Consider the following 25,725-nt stretch of genomic DNA (forward strand, 5'->3'; position numbering starts at 1 on the left):
GTGGAGCCAACCTGTTTCCCAGGAAGGAGGCAGGGTCAGGATGCCCCAGTAGCTGAATGGACTCCACCCTGGCACACCCACCTCCACCCCAGCAGTAAGCTTCACATCTCTGCACACACACACACACACACTTTCTCTGTTTGTATACACATATTCAATCAAAAGGTCTTTTTCCAGAGGGAGGCTATTTTATACCTGGAACTACCTACCCAAGAGAGAGAACGCCTCCTACCTGAATACTGGGAGTCGCCCTCACTGGAAATCCAGCGCGGGTCAGTGGGGCTGGCAGGGCTGGTGGCAGCTCCCCGGGAAAGGTGAAGCTTTGGTATCACATCCCAACAGAGCATGCAGCTGGACTGGCCACTGGGCAGGATCCTTAGTGCCTCAATTCTAATTCTGGTCCTGCCTCTGGATGGTCTGGGAATCGGTGGGAGGGGTTTGATGTGAAATTTTCAGGTTGTGAGGAAGACTCCCCTCTCCAGAGCCACGCTGCACAACTTCAGAGGGGGTATAAAAGGTGCCCCCGGGTGCCACCCTCCCAACCCTCTGGGCTTCAAAACATCTCTGTTCTGACCCTGATGTCCCCATATTTGTCCTCTCAAGCTCTTCATTCTTGGGGTTAAATGGTATAATCTCAAACTTCTCATTCCAAAGTAGGAAGAAGAGTGTGTAATATGAAGCCCCACATACTTGGAGTGATCTGGATTTCAGGTTGATTTTGTTCCTGGACACTTACGAGACAGCATGAGGGTTTGGGGTTTGGTGAGAGGGTGCTGACGAAGGGTCAATGGGTCAGCGAAGGGTGGGAGAGAAAATAAGATGGTTAAGAATGGAGAGGCGGTGCTGGGTGGGGCCCCGAAGCCCAACTTGTCTTCCTGTGCAGTTTTGCCGTGGCCGGTCCTAACATGTGAACGAACAAGGGAATAAGCAAAGGGAGCTGTGTAAGAAGAGCAATGAAAACAAGCGTGCAACACACCACACACACCACACAGAGCCTGGAGAAGGAGCCCAGGGAGGGTGTCACCGTAGGGGGCATGGGAGGTAGGAGAACATCCCCTTCAAAAACCAGAGCCAAGCTGCCAGTCCTGCCCTTGTGGGGAGGGGACACCATCCTCCTGGAGGGAGGCCAGCATGTAATTCCTTTACTGCTGCAGTGCCTCAGGGAGAAAGGCACCCTCTGATAACCATCTGCGGAAGTGTTTCACCACACACCGTATGAAGCCTTCTGGGTTGAGGACTGAGCAGTGCCCGCCTCTTTGGGCCTGGCCCTGCGTGGCAGCTCGAATGCCCCATGGTGTACCTGGCATGGGCAGAGGAGTCTACCAGAGATGAATCTAGACACGCGATGAAGCCAGGGGGCCCCTCAGGACCAAACGCTCACTGCTCGCGCATCTGGGGGCTTCTTCACCTTGTCCTGGCGGAGCTCCACTGGCCCGGGCGTGCTGCCTGAGCCACCAGTGGGTGCCCCAACCAACCCAGGAGATCCAGCCACATTCCGGGCTCTGGGCTGGCAGGAAGCTTGGCAGCCAGTTCCAACAGGAGGGCGGCCCCAGCTTGGGCAGGCCAGCGCTGAGGGGTGACTTCTCCCCACCACGGGAAGCCCCAGGCTGAGGAGATGGAAGAACAGGTGTTCAAGGGGGACCCGGATACCCCTCATTCCATCTCCTTCTCGGGCAGCGGCTTCCTCTCCTTCTACCAGGCTGGGGCCGTGGATGCCCTGCGGGACCTGGCCCCCCGGATGCTGGAAACAACCCATCGCTTTGCTGGGACATCAGCAGGCGCAGTGATTGCGGCCCTGGTCATCTGCGGGATTGAGATGGGTGAGGCCTTTTCTCTGGGTTCCTTGGGGAGCCTCTGGAGGATTCCCCACAGCAGAGCCTCAGGATTGCTTAGGGATGCTTTGGGGAACAAAGCCAGGACTTTTGGGAGACAGGAGAGGATGAGGTGGGTTGTGTGGGACTCTGGGCAGCTGTGACATTTAAGGCTGAAGTCTGCCGGGTACCAGTCACTGACCCACCAGGTGAGCTTGGACCCATCCCTCTCCCTCGGCACTTTCACCTGTGATGGCCTGTCTCCCTCAGTTTGAGGCAGGATCTCCTACACACATACTGGTCTCAGACGTTATAGCAGGGGTGGACATAGGGGTGAAGTGTTCTCCTGCTGGCCTTGTGTAAAATGCAGATATCCCTGGGAAGGGCTGTACTCCCTGTCTTTATCACCATGAAGGGGATAGATTTGTCAGACCTGTTTCCAGGTGGCTGGAGAGGTGAAAGCCGGGGGCGGGAGGTGGATGCAGCGCCAGGACGGGGAGGCACTGGGAAGGAGTGTGGAAGCTTGCACTTCACCTCTGCCCTGCTAGTCCAGCAGCCCCAGAGGGAAGAATGGGGCGACACCGATGACCCAGAGGGCAGAAGCACCATTGTGTAGAGGGGTGGACACGTTCCTAGCAACCCCAGACCTGGCACTAGAGAGGCACAATGTCCATCCACATGGGCCACCTTGGGCACACTTATTAATTTACTGCGCTGTAGTTCTGCGCCTGGCTGTGTTCCAGGCACAGGAGACAGAGTCCCTGTCCTCATGGAGCAGAAATTCTAGGGAGAGGAGACACAAAATAAACAATCAAACAAGTAATCTTATGATGTCACATTAGGAAGGGCAAAATCTATGAGTAAGATTACAGCAGGAAAATTCAGAGAATAAAGTGGGGACTATTTTAAAAAGGGTGGTCAGGGAAGACCTCTTGGAGGAAGTGACCTGAGTGAAGTGAGAGAAGAAGCCATTGGAAGATCAGGAAGGAAAGAATGTTCTAGGTGGAGGAGCAGTTGGGAGCTTCTGAAGTGGTAGGTGAGGAGGAACGGGGTGGGGACAAGGCTGGAGGCGCCCAAAAGGGCCAGATCACGTGGGGCCTGGCAGCCACAGTAGCAAGCTCTGATTCCTCTCTGAGAGGTGGGAGCACAGGCTGTGAGGAAGGCTATGTGAGGGCGGCTAAGTGCACACACACCACATGGGTTGGATTCCAGCCCTGAATTTCACAATGTGCACCTGGGGCAAATTGCTGAACCCTCCATGCCTCAGTTTCTGCATCTGTAAAGTGCCTACTTCCCAGTGTAGAAACAAGGAAGCTACTGTGGGACTAGGCCAGGGATGAGCAAGGCAGGTGGAGGGCAGTGTGGGCGGTAAGGAGTGATTGAACGATTGGATTCAGGGTGTACTTTGAAGGTAGAGCCAGTGAGACTTTCTGAAGGGTCAGAGCCCCCAACCCATCCTGGACTCCCAGCTTTCCGGGTGTCTGTGTCACTCACCTGCTCCATTGCCCCCATGTCATTATTTCAACTTCTTAAAATAACCATATGAAAGAATCAACGGTGTCCTCATTCTCTGGCTTTCAAGGACCTTTCAGAATTAATTCAGTGACATCAATTTCATAAATACTGCCCAAAACCTACTTGGCCAGGCTGTGATGGTCCTGGACAGTAGGAGAGAGGAACTAAAACCCATGAGAGGGGCACTTGACGACAGTTGTGACCAAGGACTAGACTGTGTGCTGCCCCTGATTAGGAGGAAAGTTCAGGGAAGGGTAAGATGCAGGCGGACTTGCATCCTGTTTACAAGAGTATGACTCCAGCCTATTCATTCTTTTTAACTGCCATGTAATTCACTATTAACCAGTGCTTCCTTTATATCAGACACAGTTCTAAGTCTTTGGGATATTAACTCATTCAGTCAACACAACCACCTTCTGAGGTGAAAACTATTATTATCTCCATTTTACAGAGGAGGAAACTGAGTCACAGAAAGCTTAAATAATTGCCTACAGCCATACAAACAGTAATCGGTAAAGCTGGGATTGGAACAGTCTGGCCAGAATCTCCACACTCACCTGTTAAACCACTCTGTTTCTTGACAAAAGGGTGTCTAGGGTGGAGATGCTGGTTGTATAAATAGTGGGGTCAGGGAATTCTCTCTTAGCAGGAGGAATTTGCACTCGGAGCTGGAGAGGTCTTCTCTACTCAGAGGGCCAAGTGACTTGTATAACGTCTGTCATCAGTTAGCAGCACAACAAGAGCCAGGACTTGGTCTCCTGACTGTCCTGGAGGCCGTTTACCTCTTTCAGTTTATATTTCCTTAAGACTATCTTACGGTTCATTCAGCCATTCTGTTGATGGACACGGCCCGTGTTTGTTGTTATGAATAGCACTGCCATGCGCATCTGTGTTTGTGTCTGCATTGCCCACGTGGAATGCTTCCCTGGGGTACGCATCACGTTAACTACACCAGACTTGGCTTAATTACTCTCCAAAGTGGTTGTACCAATTCAGCCACTAATTTCTCTGCAATGTCATCAACCCTTGGTACTGTCAGACAGCAAAGTTTTAATTCAATTTAATGAATGTGAAATTATGTCTCACTTTATTTAATCTGTATACTCTGATTACTAGAGTTGTTAAGCACCTCTGAGTATTTACTGATCACTTGTGTTTCCACTTCTGTAACTTGCCTGCTCATAACCTTTTCCTGTTTTTTCTACAGAACTAGCTTTTTCTCTTTAATTTGTAGGTGTTCTTTCCATAGTCTGTACACTAATCATTTGTCAGTTACAGACATTGCAGCTATGTTATTCCACTCCATGGCTAGTTGTTATTTTGTTTATGACATCTCTTGTCATTCAGAAAATTTTAATTTTAATAAGTCAAATGTATCAATCTTTTCCTTTTGCAATTTGTGTTTCTTAATATCTTTACTTTGTGATAATGATGTCTTCTATATTTTTTTTCAAAGGTTTTTAAGTTTTGCTCTTTCATATTCGGGTTAATCCAGCTGGAAACTGTCTTGTGGCTAGTTTGAGGTAGAAGTCCACATTTTTAATGATTTTGCCATGTGCTAACCTAACCAATTATCCTACACCATTTAGAGGCAACCCTTTCCACACTTGTTTGACATGCTGCCTCTGGCTTATTCAAGTTCCTAGATTCTCAAGAGTCTGTCCCTGAAGTCTCTCCTCTCTTCCCCAGGCTCATTTATCTACTTCTGCACCATATCACACTGCTGTAATCACTAGTGCCTTGTAATCAGGGCAGAACATATATGGCAGTCCCTGTCCCCGCCTCTTCCAACTTCATGTTCAAGTACTGCCTCTGTTATTCTTGACCCTTTCTCGTTCCATATGAAAAGTTCTGTTGGAATTTTGATTGAAATGACATTTTTCCATTTATAAACATAGTCTCTCTATTGATATTGGCCTTCTTGTACTTTAATAGAGATTCTGTATGTCTTTTACTAGATATGTTAGTTTTTGCTGCTATGGAGAATGAGATAGTTTTTCTATGGCATTTTCTAATCTAATCGATTATTGCTGATATAAAGAATGTTGGCTCTATTGCATATTAATTTTGTTTTGAGCAACTTGTTGAACTCCTAACAGTTCTAAAAGTTTGTTGGTGTATTATCTCATATTTTATGTGTAAACAATCACACTATACACATACAACCAGAGGTGTATCTTTTTTTTAACAAAAGTCTTCAACAGATGGGTCTCAGGGTCTCTCTTCTCTTATTACCAGTCTGGGCTTTCCTGTACTGAGATTGTGTTTTGTTCCTGTGAAGGCGGCGGAAGCAGTGGGTTCAACTGGAGAGGTGTTCTTTCACACATGTGTGAAAACGTGTGGAAGGACACCTACCACAGTGCCTATTTTTTATTAGAGATGCAGTAAATGTGTGTTCCTTCCTTCATTCATCCAAGGAGAGTTCAGGATTTCCAACCTGGTCAGAAGTAGGGATGGGAACTTGCATACTTTTAAAAAATAAAAATTTTTATCAAAGAATGGGGGTTTGCAGGACTTAAAACCTTGTCCCCACTTAAGCTACTTCTTGGCACCTTCCCCTCTAAAAAAACTGCACAGCAAGCCAATCATTCATTTATTCACTCATCCATTCATTTAACAGTGTTTGTTGAGCATATACTAGGCCCTGCAGAGGATGCAGAGATATAATATAAAATGCAACTCTATCCTTGCTCTCAAGGAGCTTGAAGTCTCTCAAACTCGAAGGCAGCCAGCCACCAGGTACTCATAATACAAGGCAGTTCCACCTGAATGTTAGCAAATTAAAAGGCACAGGAGTGCAGAGGGAGGGAGGCCTCATGGAATTGGCATTCAAGCTGTTGCTTGAAAGGTGAGTAGATGTTTGACGGGTAGGGACAGGTTGGACAGGAGTCTAGGACAGGGCATGACAACAAGCACAGTCACTGGCGGGGTGTGTGATGCCTCCGGAGGGTGGGGAGGAGTGCACTGGTGTCAGGGGTCCGTGTGAAAAGTTTCGTGATAGAATGCTTACTATACTCCAGGCCAGAATTTTTATATTCTTTTCTAGTTGTTTAGAAAAAAAAGATTCATTAAATCAATGCTCCTCAATCTTGGTTGCACATTCAAATCACCTGGGGAGCTTTAAAATGTTCATTGGCCAGGTCTCTCTGAAAACAAATTAAATCAGGATCTCCGGGGGCAGACCCTGGGCACCCAGGGAGTTTCCATGTGCAGCCATGGTTGAGACCCAGTGCCCTTTGGGAAACTAAAATGCCATGAGTGTATGAACAGGCAATGGAAACCCATAAGATGCTCACCACGGACCTGGACTAATGAGAATTCTGTACTTGATTACTCGTGGGGAATGGCTTTTCCAGGGCAGAGAAAACTAGTTTCATTATAGTGGCTTTAGGCTGAAGTAGTTTCCTATGAAGGCCTCTGTCTTGGCCATAAATGAGCAAGACGGACTTTGGTTAGGGCTGGTCCCCCTCTTCCCCTTAGCCGACCCCCGCAGCCAATCCACATCGCAGAGAAGGGGTGGAGACCCTGGGCCCATAGCCTCTACTGGTTGTTTTTCTCCCCTACCCTCTGCTTTTTTTTTTCTTAAGCTTTTCAAAGTAGCTTTTGGAATATAAATCACATGGCGCACAATTCACCATTTAAAGCATACAATTCAATGGCCTTTAATATATTCACGAAATTGTGCACCCAACATCACAATCGATTACAGAACATTTAAATTATCCCCCAAAGGAACCCGTACCCCTTAGCTGTCACCTCTCAATTCCTTCATTCCCCCAAGCACCTGGCAGCCACTAGTGGACTTTGTGTCTCAGGGGGTTTGCCTGTCTGGACATGGCACATTGATGGGGCCATGGGCAGCCGAGTGCATGCCAGTGCTCGCCGCTCATTGCCAGGTAACAGTCCACTGTGTGGACAGGCCACTCTCATGGTCCACTCGTTAGGTGACAGGCATTTGGGTTGTTTCTACGTTGGGCTATTACGAATAATGCTATTGTGAACATTTATGTACATTTTTAAAAATTTTGTTGTTTTTCAATTACAGTTGTCCCATTTTTTCCACCATTGCTCTCCCCTGCCCCGCCCTCCCACCCCAGCTTCCACAGTCAATCCCCACCCCGTTGTCCATGTCCATGGGTCCTTTATACTTGTTTCTTGATAAGACCCTTCTGCTTCTTTCCCTCCTTCTCCCTTTCCGTCCTTCCCTCAGGTTGCTGTCATTTTGTTTCTTACTTCCTTGCCTCTGGCTCTGTTTTGCTTGTTTGTTTTGTTCATTAGGTTCCTCTTATAGGTGAGATCATATGGTATTTGTCTTTTGCCACCTGGCTTATTTCGCTAAGCATAATACTCCCCAGTTCTATCCAGGCTGTTGCAATAGGCAGGAGTTCCTTCTTTCTTTCTGCTGCATATTATTCCATTGTGTAAATGTACCACAGTTTTTTGACCTACTTATCCACTGATGGGCACTTAGACTGTTTCCAGTGCTTGGCTATTGTAAATAGCGCTGCTATGAACATAGGGGTGCATAGGTTCTTCTGAACTGGGGTTTCAGGATTTTTCGGGTATAATCCTAGCAGTGGAATTTCTGGGTGAAAAGGCAGTTTCATTTTTAGTTTTCTGAGAACATTCCATACTGTTTTTCCACAGTGACTGCACCAGTCTGCATTCCCACCAACAATGCACTAGGGTTCTTTTTTCTCCATATTATTTACATACATTAAACACAAATTTTAATAGCTTTTTTAAAGGGAAAATTTTAAACACATTAGAAAGAATAATGTAATGAACCTCCAAGAACCCATCTTCTAACTTCAACGGTTATCAGCATCTTATGTACTGGATTTCATCTAGATACCCCTCCCCTGCTTTGTTTTGCTTTTTTATATATATGTTTTATTTGGAAATCATTATAAACTCACACAGAAGTTGGATGTAGGCTCGCTGGCCATGTTTTGGGGAGGGCCTTTCAGCACCTGCCTGCCTGCTCTGCAGGTAAGAACTGTGAGTCTTGGAGAGCCCGGGGGAGTAGACTGGCAGATCTCGCAGCACAGAATGTGCTGGGGAAGGGGAGGGACCAAGGGACTGAGCTGACTTTCAGCTGAGCTCATTGGGTGACTTTGTTTTGACCTCTGACAATAATTATCTTCCAATACATCTCACCCTGCTTTCTCAACAATGCCAATCTCAACCTCCCCCAACACCCAAACCACCAAATCAAAGAGTAAAAGGGTGGGGCTGGGACTGGGAGCTCTTCTCTCCCCTGCACAGGGGTCTCTGTGCCTTTGCTTCAGCTGTCCCCTCTCCCCCAAGGATGCTGCCCCCTTTCTTCTCTCCCCCTGTTACATATCCCCATCCTCCAAGGCTAACCTCAGACATCACCACTTCTGGATCCCTCCTGACCCCCAACAGGCGCTAAATCCTTGGCGTTCCCACAGTCTCAGAGACCAGCATCCCTACGGCAAAAAGCACTGACCCGGAATTTGGCTTTCTGAGTTCTCAGAACAAGGGTTACAAAAGCGCCCTGCAGTCAGATTGTGAGCCTAGCTTGCCACACATATTCTTGTCACATGGTCTTTCAGAGTGGGGCTTAGAAAGGAGGGGGGAACGGTTCAGACCAAAGTTGGTCCTGGGAACAGTGAGCGACTTTGGACAAGCCGCTGTAGCATGTGAGAATAATCCCTGCCTCCCCGTCCCCCTGGCTGGCTCTGGGAATCAGCAAGCGGTCCCTATGCATGAGCTTTGCTCACTAAGGGCTGATACTGTAGTTGCATTGGCTGGGTTAGCAGAGTCTTCCATAAGACAGAACACTGTTTACTTGTGGCCTTTGCACCCCAGCCCCCCAAGGCTGGTGTGGTGGCTCCACTGAGTTAGGGCCCAGGTTCCTTCCACGGTGTTGCTCACTGTCCAAGAGGGCTCATCTCCATGTCTTCGTTCCAGCTAGCTGTGGGGGGGGGGGGGGGGGGCAGCACGCCTCTTTCTTTTAAGGGCAGGCCTTGGAGGTGACAAATATCATGTCACCTTACAGCCATGGATCAGAACATGGCCACACCTGATGCAAGGCAGGCTGGAAAAAGTAAGCTTTATTCTGGGAGGCCATTTGGTTACTACGGAAGAAGGAAAGAAAGAATATTAGGGACAAGTAGCAGTCTCTGCCACGATAACAGTAATTGGTGATATGATGATGATGGAGACTCTCTGCTGGGGACCAAAACCATGACTCCATAACCATAAAGTGAAGTCCAGTCTGTTGGCTGGAGAGGGGCTCGGCTCTGAGCCATCGGTAGGCTGCCATCCTGGCAGCTGGGGGCATGAGTGCCTCAGTCCTGCCCAGGGGCCTGGGCAGTGGGCCACAGCACCCATTGTGTCCCCAGCTAGAATGACCTTCTGTTCTCCTTTCCAGAGATATCACCTCCTCCCAGGAGCCCTCCTGTTTTGGCCCCCTCGATGTCTTCCTGTGGTCTCCAGTTTGCCCACAGACTCTGTCCCCCTGTTCTAGCACTTGATGCTATCTATGCTGTCTTAATTGTTATAGGCATCGTTTCTCATTTCATCAACTAGATTGGTTGAGCAGTCTGAGATCTTATGGGTCCCATGGCTCCCACAAACTGCTCTTCAAATAAGAGAAGCTCAATAAACTCCTCACAATTGCTGGCTGCTGGCAGGCCTGCCACTGAATGTCTTTGCAATTTCTATTCTGGGGTTTACCTGACTCTTAGGCAACTTTCTGCAGTTATGGACATGACTTATAATACTAGACTGTCATAGATGGAAGGTCAGTGAGTCCAATTCCTTTATTTTTATAAATAACTGTATTTAGACTTTGGGAAAGAAAGTGAATAGTTGGAGGTGGAACTCGCTTAGGCCAGTGGTTTCCAAGCTGTGTTCCGAGGAGCCCCAGGGTTCTATGGGGCAGGGAGGGTAGGAGCAGAGGAGCAGGGAGAGGCTGCACACTGAAGCCCTGGGGCCGGCAAGTATAGCCCTGCTGTTGTCTGTCTTATGCATGGGTTTTTTTTTTCCCCCTAAAACTTCATTTAAAGAAAGTGTTCCAGTGATTTTTTTTTTTTTTTTTAAATTTGGAAGTCCCTGTTTGAACCTAATGTGCAGACAAAGAAGCTGGGGACCAGATCCTGGCTGAATTACAAAGATAAAACAGACTACCCCATTCATTCATTCCAGGTCCTGGGGATCCAGCAGTGAACAAGACAGCTGTCTGGCTGTATGAAGCTGACATTCTCTTGGTGAAATCAAGCCATAAATGACCAAATATATAGGAAAGTGTCAACATACAGGCTCAAAGGAGAAAATAAAGCAGGAGAAGGGTGTGGTGAATCATTAAAGGATGAATTTTCAGGTGGGCTGTCGGGGGAGGCTGAGGCAGAAGGAAGGAGGGAGAGCCAAGTGTGCTCTGTGAAAAGTGTGTTCCAGGCTGAGAGACCAGCAGGTGCAACAGCCCTGTGGCACAAATGTGGTTGCCTTCTCCAAAAGGAAGGCAGCTGTCCTTCTGGACAGGGATTGGGCTTCTAAAGAACCTTGCAAAGCACATGAAAGGCTCAGGGAGCAGTGGCGGCCCCACCCCTCAAACGTGGGCACAGCAGGACCCAGCAGGACTCCTCCCCTGGAGACGGAGGAGGCCACAGGTGTTTTTGTCTGCCTTGCACACCTGGTCCAGCGCTGCCTCAAGCAGTTTCTGCCATCCCAGTGACCAAAGGCTTCCTGGGGCCCTGGAGCCAAGGGCAGCCAAAGTTATTGTCATTGGCAGGTGACTCAGGTGTGTTCTGGGCGGTGGGCCCATTGGGACACAGCAGCCAGGGCTGGCAGAACAAGGCTACCTCTGTGAGAACCTTGGCTCTGGTCATTCTTTTCCTCAGTCACCCATGTGCCTGTCTTTGTCACTCAGTCGAGGAATAAGACACTCCAGGGCTGGTGGAGAATGAAGTTCCCAGGAAGGAGGAGGACTGGGCTGGAGATCAGCAGGTGTAACATTCCTGCAGAGCAAATGTGCTTGCACTCTCAGGAAGGAAAGCAGCTGTCCTTCTGGACAGGAAATGGCTCTGCCAATAATCACTGTGGGTACTTGAGCAGCCAGTGACCTGCCTCACCCTCATTTTCCCACCTGTAACTTGGAGTGGGAACACATCCCTTGGACATTATGGTGAAGGCCACAAGAAGTCGTGGATGTTCCTGGCACAGTGCTTAGCAAATGTTAGTCACAAAATAAGTCTTTGATTAATGAATGTTGAATGAATGGATGAATAAGTGAAAAGAAAATTATCTTGAAATAGGAAAGCATAGGTAAAGCAGCATTTTTCAAACTTAACTAAGAATGTCCTATAGAACTTACTAAGCTTATTAAAGCAAAGATCACTGGACTCCAATCTGGTCTGATAAATATTTTTAATACTTTAATTATGAGCTTTAATCTGCACATGATTTTTGGTATTTCTATGGGAATTCTGTGTAGCCTGGGCAGAGGAAGAACCCACCTGAGCTGCTTTGCAGTGGACAGGGCCAGGCACCCCAGAGTTATCACCAACTGGAGACCGATTTTCATGGTAATTACCTTGTAGATTGTGCCAGTTCAAGCTCTAAACCCCTAGTGAGGCAGGCTTGGGGCTTTGAGTTTTTATGGGAGACTGTTTTTTCATCCAGAGCCCTGGATAGAGATAAGCCACTGGCGTCTTCCCCTGGTCCAGCAGCCAGTGGAGGGGTCCTGGCTTTAGCAGGGCTCTTGTTCAGCTCCCCAGCTCCTGATTCTGGTTTAAAAACTACATCGGCAGCTTTGTCCCCCAGGGCGCTGGCTTTTAGTCCCTTCTTCTTCTTGTTGCCAGTCTCACTGTTTTGTTTGGTTCTGTTCTGTTTTATTTTATCAGGCTTTTTGTCATAGCTGTTGTTCTTGAAGCTGAGGAGGTTCCTTTTTTGTTTAGCTCTATTGCTCAAGATGGAAGTCTCTCCATAGTAATTTAAGATGTACATGGAACCTCCATTTTTTCATGTTACAAGGATGTGTGTGTGTGTGTGTGTGTGTGTGTGTGTGTGTGTGTGTGTGTTGCCCAGACAAAGCCTGGAATTCAGTCCTGGCTGCTGGGTGCACTTTCAAAATCAAAAATGTATTCATCAAAAATCATTCCCACTCATGGACACAGAGAACAGTATGGTGATTGTGGGAGTGGGGAAGGAGTGGTGGAGGCAGAAGAGGGTATAAGGGAGATACATGGTAATGAAAAAATACAAGAAAAAAAACTTAAAAAAATCATTCTTAGCCCTGGTCGGATGGCTCAGTTGGTTGGAGTGTAGCCCATGCAGCAGAAGGTTGTGGGTTCAATTCCTGGTCAGGGTAGATAGCTAGGTTTCAGGTTTGATCCCCATTCGGGGAAGCAACCAATCGACATTTCTCACATTGATGTTTCTCTCTTTCTCTCTCATCAGTAAACATATCCTCAGACGAGGATTAAAATAAATATATTGTTCCCAGAGTTATTTTTCTGCCTGAGATGGTGGCGTTTTCTGTTAAAGATGCTCTGCTCTGATTCTCATCTTAGTGTCACGCTGGTAGAGCTATTTATCAAGCACTTTCCATGCGCCAGGCTCTGTGCTCAAGGCATTGCACGCATCATTCACTTTAACCTTTTCACAACTCCATCAAGTGGATACTATGTTTATACTCAAGGAAGAAACAGGTATTGAGAACGATTAGACAACTTTCCCAGGTTTCTACAACAGAGCCAGGCCTGGAACCTCTCTTAATGTCTCCACCCTACGTCCTCCATAATCAGGATTTCAGGAGTTGCTTTGCAAGCACAATAGTTTTCCTGCCAAACTCCATGGGTCAAGCGGTCATTTGCACACTGATTAAGAAAGTAAGATCAAATGACATGATATATACAGAATAGACTTTTTATAATGTGTTATAGAAATGTTGTCACTGTGTGGTTGTGATTCCATGATGGAATCGGTATCTTTCAATTCTAAGTTACTTGCATTTTACAGGTTTAGCCTCTACAACCAAGTAGATAAAGATTTTTTTCTTCTCCAAACAATCCTTTGGACTCTTAAATAGAAGAAACTTCAATGGAAAATCTGGCAAAGCTCTGAATTTGTCATTTGCACAGTAGAAACATCTAACTACTGGAAAGCAATCATGCAGGTGACATACGTGGATCCCTTCCCCCAACATCAGTAGGAGGTCACTGAGCCCCTGCTGAGTGGCAGGCACTGTGTGTCTGATAGCTTTGCTCAGTCTGCTTTTTATTTTTCTTGTTATTCTGGAATAATAGATTTAGAGAAAATTTGCTGATATAGTACAGATCCATGTATCCCTCAGCCAGGTTCCCCTAATGTTAACATCTTACATAACCATAGTACCTTTGTCAGCACTAAGATATCATCATTTCTACATTACTATTAACTATAGATTCCACCAGCTTTTCTACTAATGTTCTTTTTTTGTCCTAGAATCCAATCCAGGATCCTGCACAGTATTTGCTAGATCCATTTTTAAACCAGCTCACTCAGAGAGTATTAAAATAGTGTTTTCTTTGCTTCACTTTGGGATCAAATTCAGCAAAGACAGTTGAGCTGCACTCCCAGTGCTATAGGGAATCCAGGCAAACGAACAGTACACAGGTCTTTCAGCTGACCCATGGGTCCTGAGGGTAACCAACTCCATCCTTGTGAGAACACCACATAAGAGAGAATCTCCTCCTCAGCCCCAGCTCAGGGTCTTGTGTCCATCTATGTGAGAACAAGAGTTAGGACCAGGCTTGACAGAGCAAACTGCTCTGTGGTTTGCCCATCACAACCCCAAGTCGGGCTGAGTCACTGAAGAGGCCCATCCTCCTAACCATTAGTTAGAAAGATCCCTATCAGCCCGAGATAGGAGACACTCTTCCATCTCCTTTCAGTTTGTTCATTCGTTCATCTTTTTACCACTTATTATTAATTTATTCAACAAACATTTTAAAAAATATTTTTCAATTTATTGATTTGAGAGTGAGAGAGAGAGAGAGAGAGACAACAATTTGTGGTTCCACTTACGGATGTATTCGTTGGTTAATTCTTGTATGTGCCCTGACTGGAGATCAAACCTGCAACCTCAGTGAATCGGGATGATGATCTAACCAGTTGAGCTACCTGGCCAAGGCTATTCAGCAAACATTTATTAGGTCTCTAGTGTGCCACGTATTCAATTAAATGCTGGGGGCATAATGGGCTATAAAGCAAATAGTCCCTGCTTATGGAACATTAAATAGTTAAATTATTCATTCTTGGATACCTACTAAGTGTTCACCACTGAGCTAGGCAATAATAAGGGGGAAGGGTGTTCTTGATACAGGCCCTGTCCTCAAAGAATGCAGCTGACCAGAGAGCCTGAGGTAACTGGTACAGACAGGAAGAGGGGAGAAAGCTAACAGCTGGTTATCAGGGAAGGCTTTCAGGAGGAGGCCCAGATCTTAAGCTGGGCTTTAGGGTGAGGCCTGCATAGATGGTTAAAAAATAAGTGTGAGTAGGGGGTAGAAAAGCAGGATTGTGCGCTATGCGTTTACTGTGAGAGAAGAGACAGACCTGGCCTGAGAAGGGGCTTTGGGTCCCAGGATTTGGGTTCCATTGCTCTAACAGTCTTTCTGTTTCCGGGGATGTCTGAGCCCCTAGGAAGTATGCCTAAACTAAATCTTAGAAAGGTCGATCTCCTTGCCTCACAGCGGGGAACCAAGGCTCTGAGGGACGGAGAGCATGTTCCCCCTAGTGGAGGCAGTGAGCTATGGTACAAAGAACACTGGCTTTGGGACCCTCAGGACTTTGAGGCTGGGGTCTACCAGTTTCCAGCTGCGTGACCGTGAGCAAGTTACTGGTTAAGTCTCAGTTTTCTCATCTGTAAAGAGGAGATAAACATAGCAGCTGCCTCAAAGGAGTGTCCTTAAGATTAAATAGACAATGAGGCCTCCGAACCTGTCACAGTGCCTAACACCAAGGAGGAACAAAACAATGGTAGTTAGCTAGTAAGAGCAGTAAAGAATGGGGGGGGGGGGGGCAGTTCATGAGAACTTCGAGACTCATGTAACACAGAGATGCAAGTGGCAGACCCAACCAACTGAAGTCTTAGACAGATGGAACAGTGAATAACCACAGGCAGCAGAAATGAATTTAATTATCACGGTTTTGAAAGAGGAAGGCATGGGTGCTCCTCTGCAGTGCTGTCCTGCTTTGAGCAAATCTCCAATAAGGAGGTGCTCTGAGGTGGCCTTTTTTCTGTACAGCAGAGCCCCACTGGAGGTCCCCTGATCACACACACACACACACACACACACACACACACACACACACCAAAAACAACTCTTAAGGGTGGAGGGTGACTAGTTCACAGCTTCTGCATTGGCTCAGTGTCCCCTCAGCAGTGCAGGGAACATCTATAGGGTGGCAGGGTGGGCCACAGCCTGGAAGGGGGATATTGGTTTCTACCTTGAAGCAGAATCCCCAAGGGAATTCTGGGTCCACCAAAGAAAATACATAGTCAGAAAGAAAAAAATAGGGGCAATGGCCCTGAGAGCATTGTGAGGTTCCAGAGAACGTTCTAGGTACATTTCTTCTCTGTCTGTTTTATCTCAAGATGATTGGTAGATCCTTCTGTCGAAAGCTGGGAGATCGTTCCTAGATTCTGGGAGAGAGGCACACAGGGACAGGGACAGGGCCCAGGTCCTACCTAGGAAAGGGTGCTTTGTTAGGAATCCAGGTGATGAACCAGTGGGAGGCACTACTGTTTCCATGGCAACATGATCTAAGACAATCTGAACTTTTAAAGCTAGTTCTTTAGTAAACTCTGAGGGTTAGAAAAAGGTATGTGTGGAAGATTGTTACTACTCATAAAAAATAGTGGGGTTTTTTTGTTTGCTTTTTTTTTTTTTTAGTGCGTACTGGGTCAGAGTTGTTTTGCTTTTGGCAAAAGCCTAAAATGCATTCAGAACCAAGTTGAAAAAATGAATTTTCTCATACATTCGAATTCTGTCCTATGCTAAGATAGACTGTGAGACCTACGGTCTATCCATTCTTTATTCATTTTGCCAGCCTGCAAGCCAGCCATTCAGCCATAGTTCCTGAGCTTAACCTTCATTCCGAGCTGGATTTCTTGCCTGTAAAATGAGAGAATTAGTCTAGTGTAGTGTTTTTGGTTTGGCCTAGGCTCCTAGAACTTAGGAATTTCAGGGGCTTCCTTCCTAGGGTGCGACAGAACAATCAGACAGGTCTGAGACTCTGCTTGGTTGCAGTCCAGAACAGCCGTTTTTTGCTGTTCTGTATATTGGATTTCCACTTAAGATTTTTGAACAAAGGTTCTCCAACTGAAAAATCCCTGCCTCCGAGGGTCTTTGTAGACCTTGCAGTGGCAATGCTGCAGCTGGAAGCCAAGTTGTTTTCAATCAGTGGCCCTGCAGTGCGGAGTATAGAAATAAAATGGTGAATAAACCAAGGTCACTGCCCCGCAGGGGCTCGCTGTCACTGCGAGGATAAACTGAGATTATAAGTCTGAAAACCTGCTTGAACAAACGACTGTTGTTAAGATAATAATCATCATTAGATGGAGTCAGACAGTCAAGATATACCCACAGAGAAATGCAGCCTCTAATTCAGGTTACAACTAGGGACCGGTGGGAGCAGCAGACTTCTAGGTCTGAGGATTTCAGGGGCTGTGAGAATCGTGGGGCTTTCCTGGGAACGGAGCTCAGCTCGCCGGCGCCTCCCCAGGGGCTGCTGCGTCGCTGCTTCCCCGGTACCCACTGTACTTGCTGCTGGGGGAGCTGCGCTCACAGGGCGGGAGGCGCCTCGCTGCGATTGGCGGAGCCGGAGGTTGTTGCTAGGCTACCAGTCCGCGGGAGACTGAGGCCCCAGAGTCCCATCCTCCAGAGCAGATCCATCCCACACAGCGACCTAATTCGGGCACCCTGTGAACGGGATCCCCAGCCATTTAAATTGTCAGCTGCCAAATGCCTATCTTTCTAGGATTTTTGACTTAGCAAGAGGCCTTGTGGAGGATGGAAAGAGAAACCGTTTTTATTCTGAGTCACCTTGAATAGCTGCTTCTCTGTCTGGACCTCAGTGCCCTCCTTCCATTGCTGTGGCTCACTCATTTATTCATTATTCATGTATGCATTCATGTTTATTAAATGTCTATCATGTTCCAGGCGCTCTATCAGGTGCTAGGGACAAAGGGATGAAAAAGGCAGAGACCATCCTTGCCCTCACAAAGGGAGAAACATTAGGCACTTAAGCGAATAAAGAAGATAAACACATATCTAATTATCCCTTTCCTTTCCCTTCAATGATTTTTCTACACGTCCCCCTTTTCCTTACTAGATCTGTAGGATCTCCCAAGTTGACAGGGGAGAAATGCTGCAGCCAGCTCTCCCTGTTCTACACCACACTATCCCATGCTCTGAAACAGACGCACATACTCTCATCTCCACAGTGCTTCCACTCTGCTCTTTCACCCCCACTCGTGCGCCTGAGCACACCTTGATAAAGGTGTGGGGCAGGGATCATTGTCTCCTGTTCAGCTGAGAAAGCTGATAGGCAGAAACAGTAAGAAGACTTTTCCATGGTCACATGGGGAATCGCTGGCATACCAATATCGAGCACTTACTATGTGTGGGCATTAAAAAAACCACCTGTCTCATAACAACCCGTATGGTAAGTAGTCCCATTTTATAGGTGGCAAACTGAGACTGGAAGAAGTTACATCACTTGCCAGTGATGGCCCAGATAGTAGGTGGCAAAGCTAGGATTTGAACCAAATCTGTGTGGCTCCAAAGCCTGAGCTCTTTCCAAGAAATGGATCTGGTTATAGGAAAGAGTAAAAGACTCCTTCAGTGGCTGAGATTTGGAGCAGCTTCCAAATGACCTCAAAATCTCCCAGTCCCAGGATTTTATTTATTTTCCTACTGGAGTTTGTAGTACTGTAGACTCATAAAACCTGGTGAATTGGCCACACTTACCAACATAGTTAACTCTGTTATCTATCCATCTGTCTGGGATGACCTTGCCTTCAAGCTTTTATTGGGTAATTAAGTCAAGTAACTCTTCCTTGTGAACATCTACATTATTTGCATTGCCTCCCTGTCGGGTTTTTATTTTCCTTTGTTCATACACTGAACAAACATTGAGCACCCACCACGTGTCATGCAAGGCGTGGTGGGCATAGGTGAGTATGGCTCATTCCTGCCCTTGAGGAATTCCCAGCTCATAGCAAAGGCTTCTGAAGGGCCTTCTATGGGCAAAGCACCATGAAAGGCCATATAGGGAGAGGAGGACCACAAGGGCCAGCCCTCAGAGAGTGTCCTTCTTGGCTTGGGATACAAACTTGCCACCTTTAGATAATACAAAGGTGTGAAAGGACATGGTGAGTGCGGGTTGGGGGCGGGAGTAGCCGATCTTGAGTTTCCTGCCGTGCTGCTTTGAAATCCTGCCTTGCTGTGGTTGGTGTGCGACACTGGCTCAGAGGCCAGCAGCCTCTAGTTTGGAAGGAGGCCTTTAAATGGGAGAAGGTGCTGGAAAGTACAGAGACGCACAAAGAAGCAAGCTAAATTTACCCCACCTCACAGCACCCAGCAATTGCTATGCTTAACACTTGACTTTCTACCAACAGAGTCGTGCTAACCAGATTAGTTGCTTTCCCCTCAGGGCGGGAGGGAGAGAGAGGTAGAGGAGAGAAGCCACCAATCCTTATGTGATCACCTCAAATTGCTCATTAAGAATGCCAAAAACAGCAAGTCCCCACCCTAGTTCGACTCTGCATCCCAGCTGGTCTTGTAGGCGAGAACTCAGTGACCCAGCACCTCGGTATCCAAATGCCCGGTTGTTTCATAACCTGCTGGTGGGTTGGCCACCACCTTCCCTTGGGGAAAAGCGCTGTTTGTACAAGTTGGCACATGGTGAAGCTAACCTCGCTGGAACTGCAGAGGCTTCCCACCTCTCAGGAGCACCTCCCCTCTAAGCGGGTGACAGATCAGTCCCTGCTACACATATGCAGCTGTGACTCTAAATGTGGTGAGAAAGACTGTCACCATGGCAACTCAAGCTCACCCAGCCTCTGGGATCAGTCCAACATCCAGGGAAAGAAGGTGGGGTGGGAGTCAGAACAAACACTGCCGGGCTGTCTCACCTCAGGAAGGACGCATAGTAATTTTCTGACTCAGTTTCTATTATCTGCAAAATGATGTGGAAGCTCCTTATCCTATCCACCTCCAGAATTAATGAGGAATAACCTTGAACTATAAAACACAGGAGGAGTAGAGCATCACTAGCTTTGGTTTGTCCCCAAATTGCTGTATGCGACTTTGGGCAAATCACTTAACCTCTCTATGCCTCAGCTGCTCTATTTATAAATAGGAAAACAATGTTCACTGTGATAACTTCCCAGATATATTGTCAGGCTCCCGTGCAAATCCAAAAAATCTCAAAATTTGAAGGAATCTTAATCCTAACTGCCCATCCAGGAATCTCTTTGATAAGTTCTCTGACTGAGGTGCTTGTCCTGCCTCTGCTTGATTACCTCTAGTGACAGAGAGCTCATGATTGCACAACTTCCCAATAGCCATTGCTACCTGATACTGACTTTAAGAAAGTTCTTCTGTATAGATGTTTTACAATTAAATATTTGTTTTGAAAAATAGCAGTTTTTTTTTTTTTAGACCTATTTCCAGTCTTGATTTTACCAGAGACCTCCCATAAGGTAGAAATTAGCAGCAATCGTCAAGAAGCAGTAATAGGCCTAGCTCTGGAAGCTTGGGGCTTAGTTGAGTGGAAGGAGTATGGGTTCCAGGGTCACACACTCTAGGTTAAAATCCCACTTTGTCCACTTCCTAGATAATTGACCTTGGGCAGGTTATATTACCGCTCTGAACCTCAGTTTCCTGATCAGTAAAGTGAGGAAATACCTACCTCATAGTACTTCTTAGTAAGCCTACAACCCAGACTTCTCTGGTAGATTCTGGGGATTGTTTGGGGGAGGGTGTAGCGTACACCTTCCTCTGCCACACCCCTGAAACAACACATATGGCCTCTGAGCTCCATCTGGTGCATGTGCCCTGGCTGTGCTCCTCTGAAAGGGAGGGAGAAGGTTTGTCTCCCCCTCCTGGGGCTCCTGCAGCACAGCGGTCTTCCATGGGTCAGGCCTGTTCCAGGGGCCAGAAAGGGAAGATGATGCTGTAGTTTCAGGACAAAGTTCTCCCCTCCCTGTAATTCATCTGCCTCAAGGCCAGCACCCACGTCTAGTTGGCACTAAACCTGTCTCCCAGGGTGTCAGTGTTTTGGTAGGAATCTCATACAGGGCAAAAAAGCCTCTAGGACTCCAGAAGAATGTTGTCTGGCGGTGGACTGCCAGGCGAGGTGAAGCGAATTTGGGGAAAGCTCTTTTGGGGCTGGGAAAGTGGTCTTTGCCTCAATGTGAATGGAGCCGGGATGCCTGGGTCTAGTTCTGCCATTGACGAGCTGTGGGATCTCTGGAGCCAGTGACTGATTTTTCAGTGCCTTGCTGTCCTCCTGTGCAGAACGACAGGTGGGTTTCCGAGCCCTTCTCTGCTTTAGAATTCTACGTTTTCCCATTAGTTGGATGCAGGATTAGATGGAAAATCGCTGTTGACCTCTCTTGGCCAGGGGTGCTGACCTCACACGCCTCTCTGCTTCCTCCACAGAAGAGTACCTCCGAGTCCTCAATGTGGGTGTGGCCGAGGTGAAGAAATACTTCCTGGGGCCCCTGGCGCCCTCCTGCAAGATGGTGCAGATGATGAGGCAGTTTCTGTACCAGGCCCTGCCTGAGGACTCCTACAAGGCTGCCACCGGGAAGCTCCACGTCTGCCTCACCCGGGTCACAGATGGAGAGAGCGTTGTGGTCTCAGATTATAGGTCCAAAGAAGAACTCATCGAGGCAAGGGGGCGGGGCTGGGAAGTGGGCGGAGTCCCAGAGTGGGGCGGGGTTGGAGGGAGGGGGCGGAGCCGCGGAATCCTGTGGGGAAAGAGATTGGAGGGCTAGCTGGTCCTGCTTCTCTTGACTGGTCCCTGGGATGGTCTACTTGTCTTCCTCCCTTCCTTGTATTTTCTGCTTTCCTAGTCCCTCCCTTCATTCACCCTCCTGGCATCTCTCTGTGTCAGGCACACTGTTAGAGGAGATGGACAGAGAGAAGTGCAAGATAAACCTAACTTGGTTACTATCCTCAAGACTTCAGCGCTCATAGTCCCCAGGGGCTTAGCCCCTCCTTTGCCTCTGCCCTGCCCTGGTGCTAATCCTGGAGCTTCTCAGAGGCCCAGTGTTACCAGCAAAGGCCCCATGTCTCCTTTAGGGCCTCCCAGTTTGAATTACTCCCAGTTTTTGTGTACAGCCCTCCCCTCTACCCCCCTCTTCCAATGGTCCTTGAAAGAAGAATTGAATTATCACTAGATGGGTTATCACTTAGGAAAGTGCACTCTAACAGTGAACTGTTCTAACCTCATTAATATAAATTTTAGCTATGAATTACTGTTCCTGGAGAATGCTGTGTATATACCCAATTTTCTTTCATGATAAAGGGGTTAAGCTGCGTGACCCTCTGCCCTAGATTTTTATTCCCCTCCCCTCCTCTGAATACAAGGCCCTTGCCATCCATCCTCACATCCCCACACTGGCCTGGTGGTGGAGGGTGAATAGGCAATGAGCACAGATACGTCATCCACCCATGTCCATCTCGGTTTGTTAGCACCAGCTCTTCAAGACTTTTCTCTCCAGCCTTGTTCCACCACCTTCCACTTCTACCCGTGCCCACCAGAGCAAACCTTTGTGCCTGCTGCACCCCTGCCTGGGATGACCTGCTCTCCTTCTCACTCCCCTGCACCCACTTGAGAAGACTCCAGCCACTCCTGCCAGGGAACTTCCCTTCACCATCTGCTTGCCCCACAGCCCCCTCCGTTGGGTGCGCTTCTTTTGGGGCCACAATACCCATGCGCACTCCATCACAGCACCTGTCACCCCTACTTGCCTACTCCTCCTCTTTCGGCATTCCCAAGAGTGGGGGCATCTCACCCTCCTTTGATGCCAGGGCCTGACCCAAGCCCATTGGGTTTATGAAAATTCGGTGCTAGAAGGGACCCCGGAGATCAATGAAGTCACCCTCTCCCTTTAAAGCTGGGACATCAGGCCCAGACTGACCAGCTTAGTTACCGAAGACCCAGCTAGTTAGGGCCAGGACAGGGACTGAATTTGGGAGGGAGCAGTGCCCCCACCTGGGCTGTGAGGAAGGCCATGCTGGTGGTGTCCCAGGGGCCCATGGCCATAGGCATCTCAGCCCTGTTCTCCCCCCACAGGCCCTGTACTGCAGCTGCTTTGTCCCTGTGTACTGTGGTCTCATCCCCCCGACTTACCGCGGTGTGGTGAGTGCTTCAGTGTGGGAGGGCGGTGAGCCAGGATCCAGGGGTGCCTCGGGGCCCCTGTGACCCACATCGGGGAGAGCAGAGGGGTAGTCTCAGAATTCAGTGGGAAGACCAAGAGTTGGAAAGGTTCCTATGTTTTTCTAACTCAGAATTCCCAGCACAGATGAATTTCTGGAGCTTTAGGATGAACTTTCCCAACTAAGTTGGGCTTCTCTCTCGACACACTAATCGATTACTGAACCTGGCAAATCAAGGTGCCACAGGCTTTCCAGATTTTCTCAGACTCAACAGAGAGTATAAAATACAGACCCCGCCTTGGCCAGTGTTGCACAGTGGTTGGAGCATTCTGTAACTGAAAGGTTGGGAGTTCAATTTCCAGTCAAGGCACATACCTAGGTTGCGGCTTCATCCCCAGTCTGGATGTGGGCCTGTGTGACCCTTGGTCTCAGTGCATAGGATCCCTGGTCCTGGCGCAGATGCCCTGGGTAAGAAGGCAACCAATCGATGGTTCTCTCTCATTGATGTTTCTCTCTCTCCCTTCCTCTCTCTCTCTAAAAAAGCAAATGAAAATGTCCTCAGGTGAAGATTAAAAAAACATTTTTTTTTTAATAAAAAATAAAAAAATACAGACCCTGTAATGTTGGCACCTGAAACCGTGAATGATGGAGACCTTTGAGGTCATCTAGGCTAGTGACTCCCAAACTTTAATGTGCCCATGAATCACTTGGAAGTCTTGTAAAATAATGCAAATTCTGATCCAGTCAGTCTGGAGTAGGGCCTGAGACTCTGTTCCTCTAACAAACTCCACCTGATGTCAGTGCTGCTGGTCCCTTGCTGGTCGCTGTCCATGCTCCTCCTCATTTTATATATAAAGAAAGTGAGAACCAGAGATGATGATTCAGATAGCAGATGGAGCCCAGCTTGCATGTCTGCCTTGTCTTTTCCGTCACCCCCAGAGAGTTAGAGCCTCAGTATTTGTGGTCCTTTTTTCATAGCTGAGGAAATGGAAGCCCCAGAGGGAAAGGGACTTGATGGTGGACACATGGTGGCCAGTCAGGGGGGCTCTGGAGAGTGTCAAAGGTGCCTGACCTCTACAGCGGGAGACTGCTTGGACCTGTGGCAGTCTGGAGTGGGACTATCCCCCATGTGTACTCCTTCTCAAAAGGCCATGGGACAAATGCCATTCCCTAAGCCTTCCCTCAGCAGTTGAGTGACCCCAGGAGGAATAGTCTGAGACGGATAACTGTGACAGGGAGCCCCTGCCCCTGCTTTATCCAGTGTGTGGATGCTTCCTCCCTACAGAGGCCTAGGAGCCCTGTCTCAGCACCAGTAAGGTGGCTGAGGGGAGCCTGTGCAGGAACAGAACACTGGACTAGAGACCAGAGGCCACCGTGGGCTCACTGAGTGGTCATGGGCACGCCACTCACTGCCCCCCCCCCCGACCTTGGTCTCAAGGTTTGTCCTGAGGGACCCATTTTCTCGGTGTCCTCCCTGCATGGGGAGAGAACTCCGACCCCGCATGAGCATTTCTCACTCTGCCTCCTACAGCGGTACATTGATGGGGGCTTCACAGGCATGCAGCCTTGCTCTTTCTGGACTGACTCCATCACCATCTCCACCTTCAGCGGGCAGCAGGACATCTGCCCCCGGGACTGCCCCGCCATCTTCCATGACTTCCGTATGTTCAACTACTCCTTCCAGTTCTCCCTGGAGAACATCGCCAGGATGACCCATGCCCTGTTCCCCCCAGACCTGATGGTGAGAGAGAGGGACATGGAAGGGTAGGGGATGGGGAAGGTGGCGGGGGCTGGAGTGCAATGGGGAGCCCATGGGGTACCCTCAGTTTCCTCTGTCTCCTCCCCTCAAAAGATCCCTTAAACTTCCTCCTAGACTTGTGTCCTGGCCTTTGGGCTAATGAGCTCTGTGACCTTCAACAAGTCCCCTAAGGGCTCCCAGCCCCAGTTTTCTCCCCTGTAAAATGAGGTGATATCTGAATCGCTCACAGGAATGTTAACTGAACTCTGACGTGCAAAGTTGGGTCAGCAAACTATGGCGCATGGGCCAAATCCAACCCATGGCTTCTTTTTGTACAACCTGTGAGCTAAGAATGGGCTTTTCAGTTTCAAAGGGCTATAAAAAAGAGAAGAAGAAATGACAGAGACTGTATGTGGCCTGCAAAGCCCCAAATATTTACTACCTGGCCCTTTAGGGAAAAGGCTTTGTGTGGGCACTCTCGTGTGAGGTTATATCCACACAGCGACACAGCCAATTCATGGCAGTACTGGGATTTGAACCCAGTCTCCACACTTTGCTCTTCATATGGCCCAAAATGCATCTTCTCTGCTTCTGCTATAAACATCTCCCCATCTCCCACCAGCGGAAGCTGATGGTTGGCTGTGAATGGCTTAACACTTAACGCAGCATCACTATGGATGCAAGACTAGGAACTGCTCCCAGTCCTTAGCAGAGAGTGAAGGATGGAACACTAGATGGGTACACTTTGAAGAGCCCATCAAATAAAGCCCAAGAACGATGAAAGCATCTGCTCTGGGTGAGGGGGCCATGGCTGTTGCTGTCACTGCAGCCTGAGTTTTGTCGCCGTGTGCCCCCTGCAGGTCCTGCACAATTACTACTACCGAGGGTACGAAGATGCTGTTTTGTACTTGAGGCGACTGAGTAAGTACCATGTAGAGTCTCGAGGAGGCAGGGCGGGAGGGTGGGAAAAGACGGAAAGTAGAAAGGGTGAGTAAAGGAATGTTCCCCCCAAATTTGTGACCTGGAGGTGCCCTTCACCCAGGAGAGCTGGAAATGGGTTCAGCCGCCTGGCAGCCTGCATTGTGCAGGATAGGCCACTGTGGCCAGAAGTTTGGATTTCCGTGTGAAAGCAGCTTTTAGGTTAACCGATGGGACAGTGTCTAGGGCTTTGTACAAATACATTTCCGGATTTAAAAACTGTATTTAGGAAATACATGACTCATATCTTCTATTTTCATGTCATTTCATCCTCTTCTGT

At 48.1% G+C, this 25,725-nt stretch overlaps 1 protein-coding gene across 1 annotated transcript in view; it reads left to right on the forward strand.

The window, feature by feature from the left end:
* Positions 1-1,150: 1,150 nt before the first annotated feature.
* PNPLA1 (patatin like domain 1, omega-hydroxyceramide transacylase) overlaps positions 1,151-25,725 on the forward strand; it is a 34,600-nt gene continuing 10,025 nt past the window's right edge. Inside the window, exons 1-5 of the mRNA XM_090282301.1 lie at positions 1,151-1,820; positions 21,005-21,237; positions 22,647-22,712; positions 24,261-24,470; positions 25,328-25,388. Of these exons, the coding sequence (XP_090138427.1) occupies positions 1,616-1,820; positions 21,005-21,237; positions 22,647-22,712; positions 24,261-24,470; positions 25,328-25,388 (775 nt within the window). The 5' untranslated portion in view covers positions 1,151-1,615. The remainder of the gene's footprint in view (positions 1,821-21,004; positions 21,238-22,646; positions 22,713-24,260; positions 24,471-25,327; positions 25,389-25,725) is intronic.

The sequence above is a fragment of the Furipterus horrens genome, unplaced genomic scaffold (assembly GCF_987537825.1).
Source record: "Furipterus horrens unplaced genomic scaffold, mFurHor1.1.pri manual_scaffold_6, whole genome shotgun sequence".
NCBI lineage: Eukaryota > Metazoa > Chordata > Mammalia > Chiroptera > Furipteridae > Furipterus > Furipterus horrens.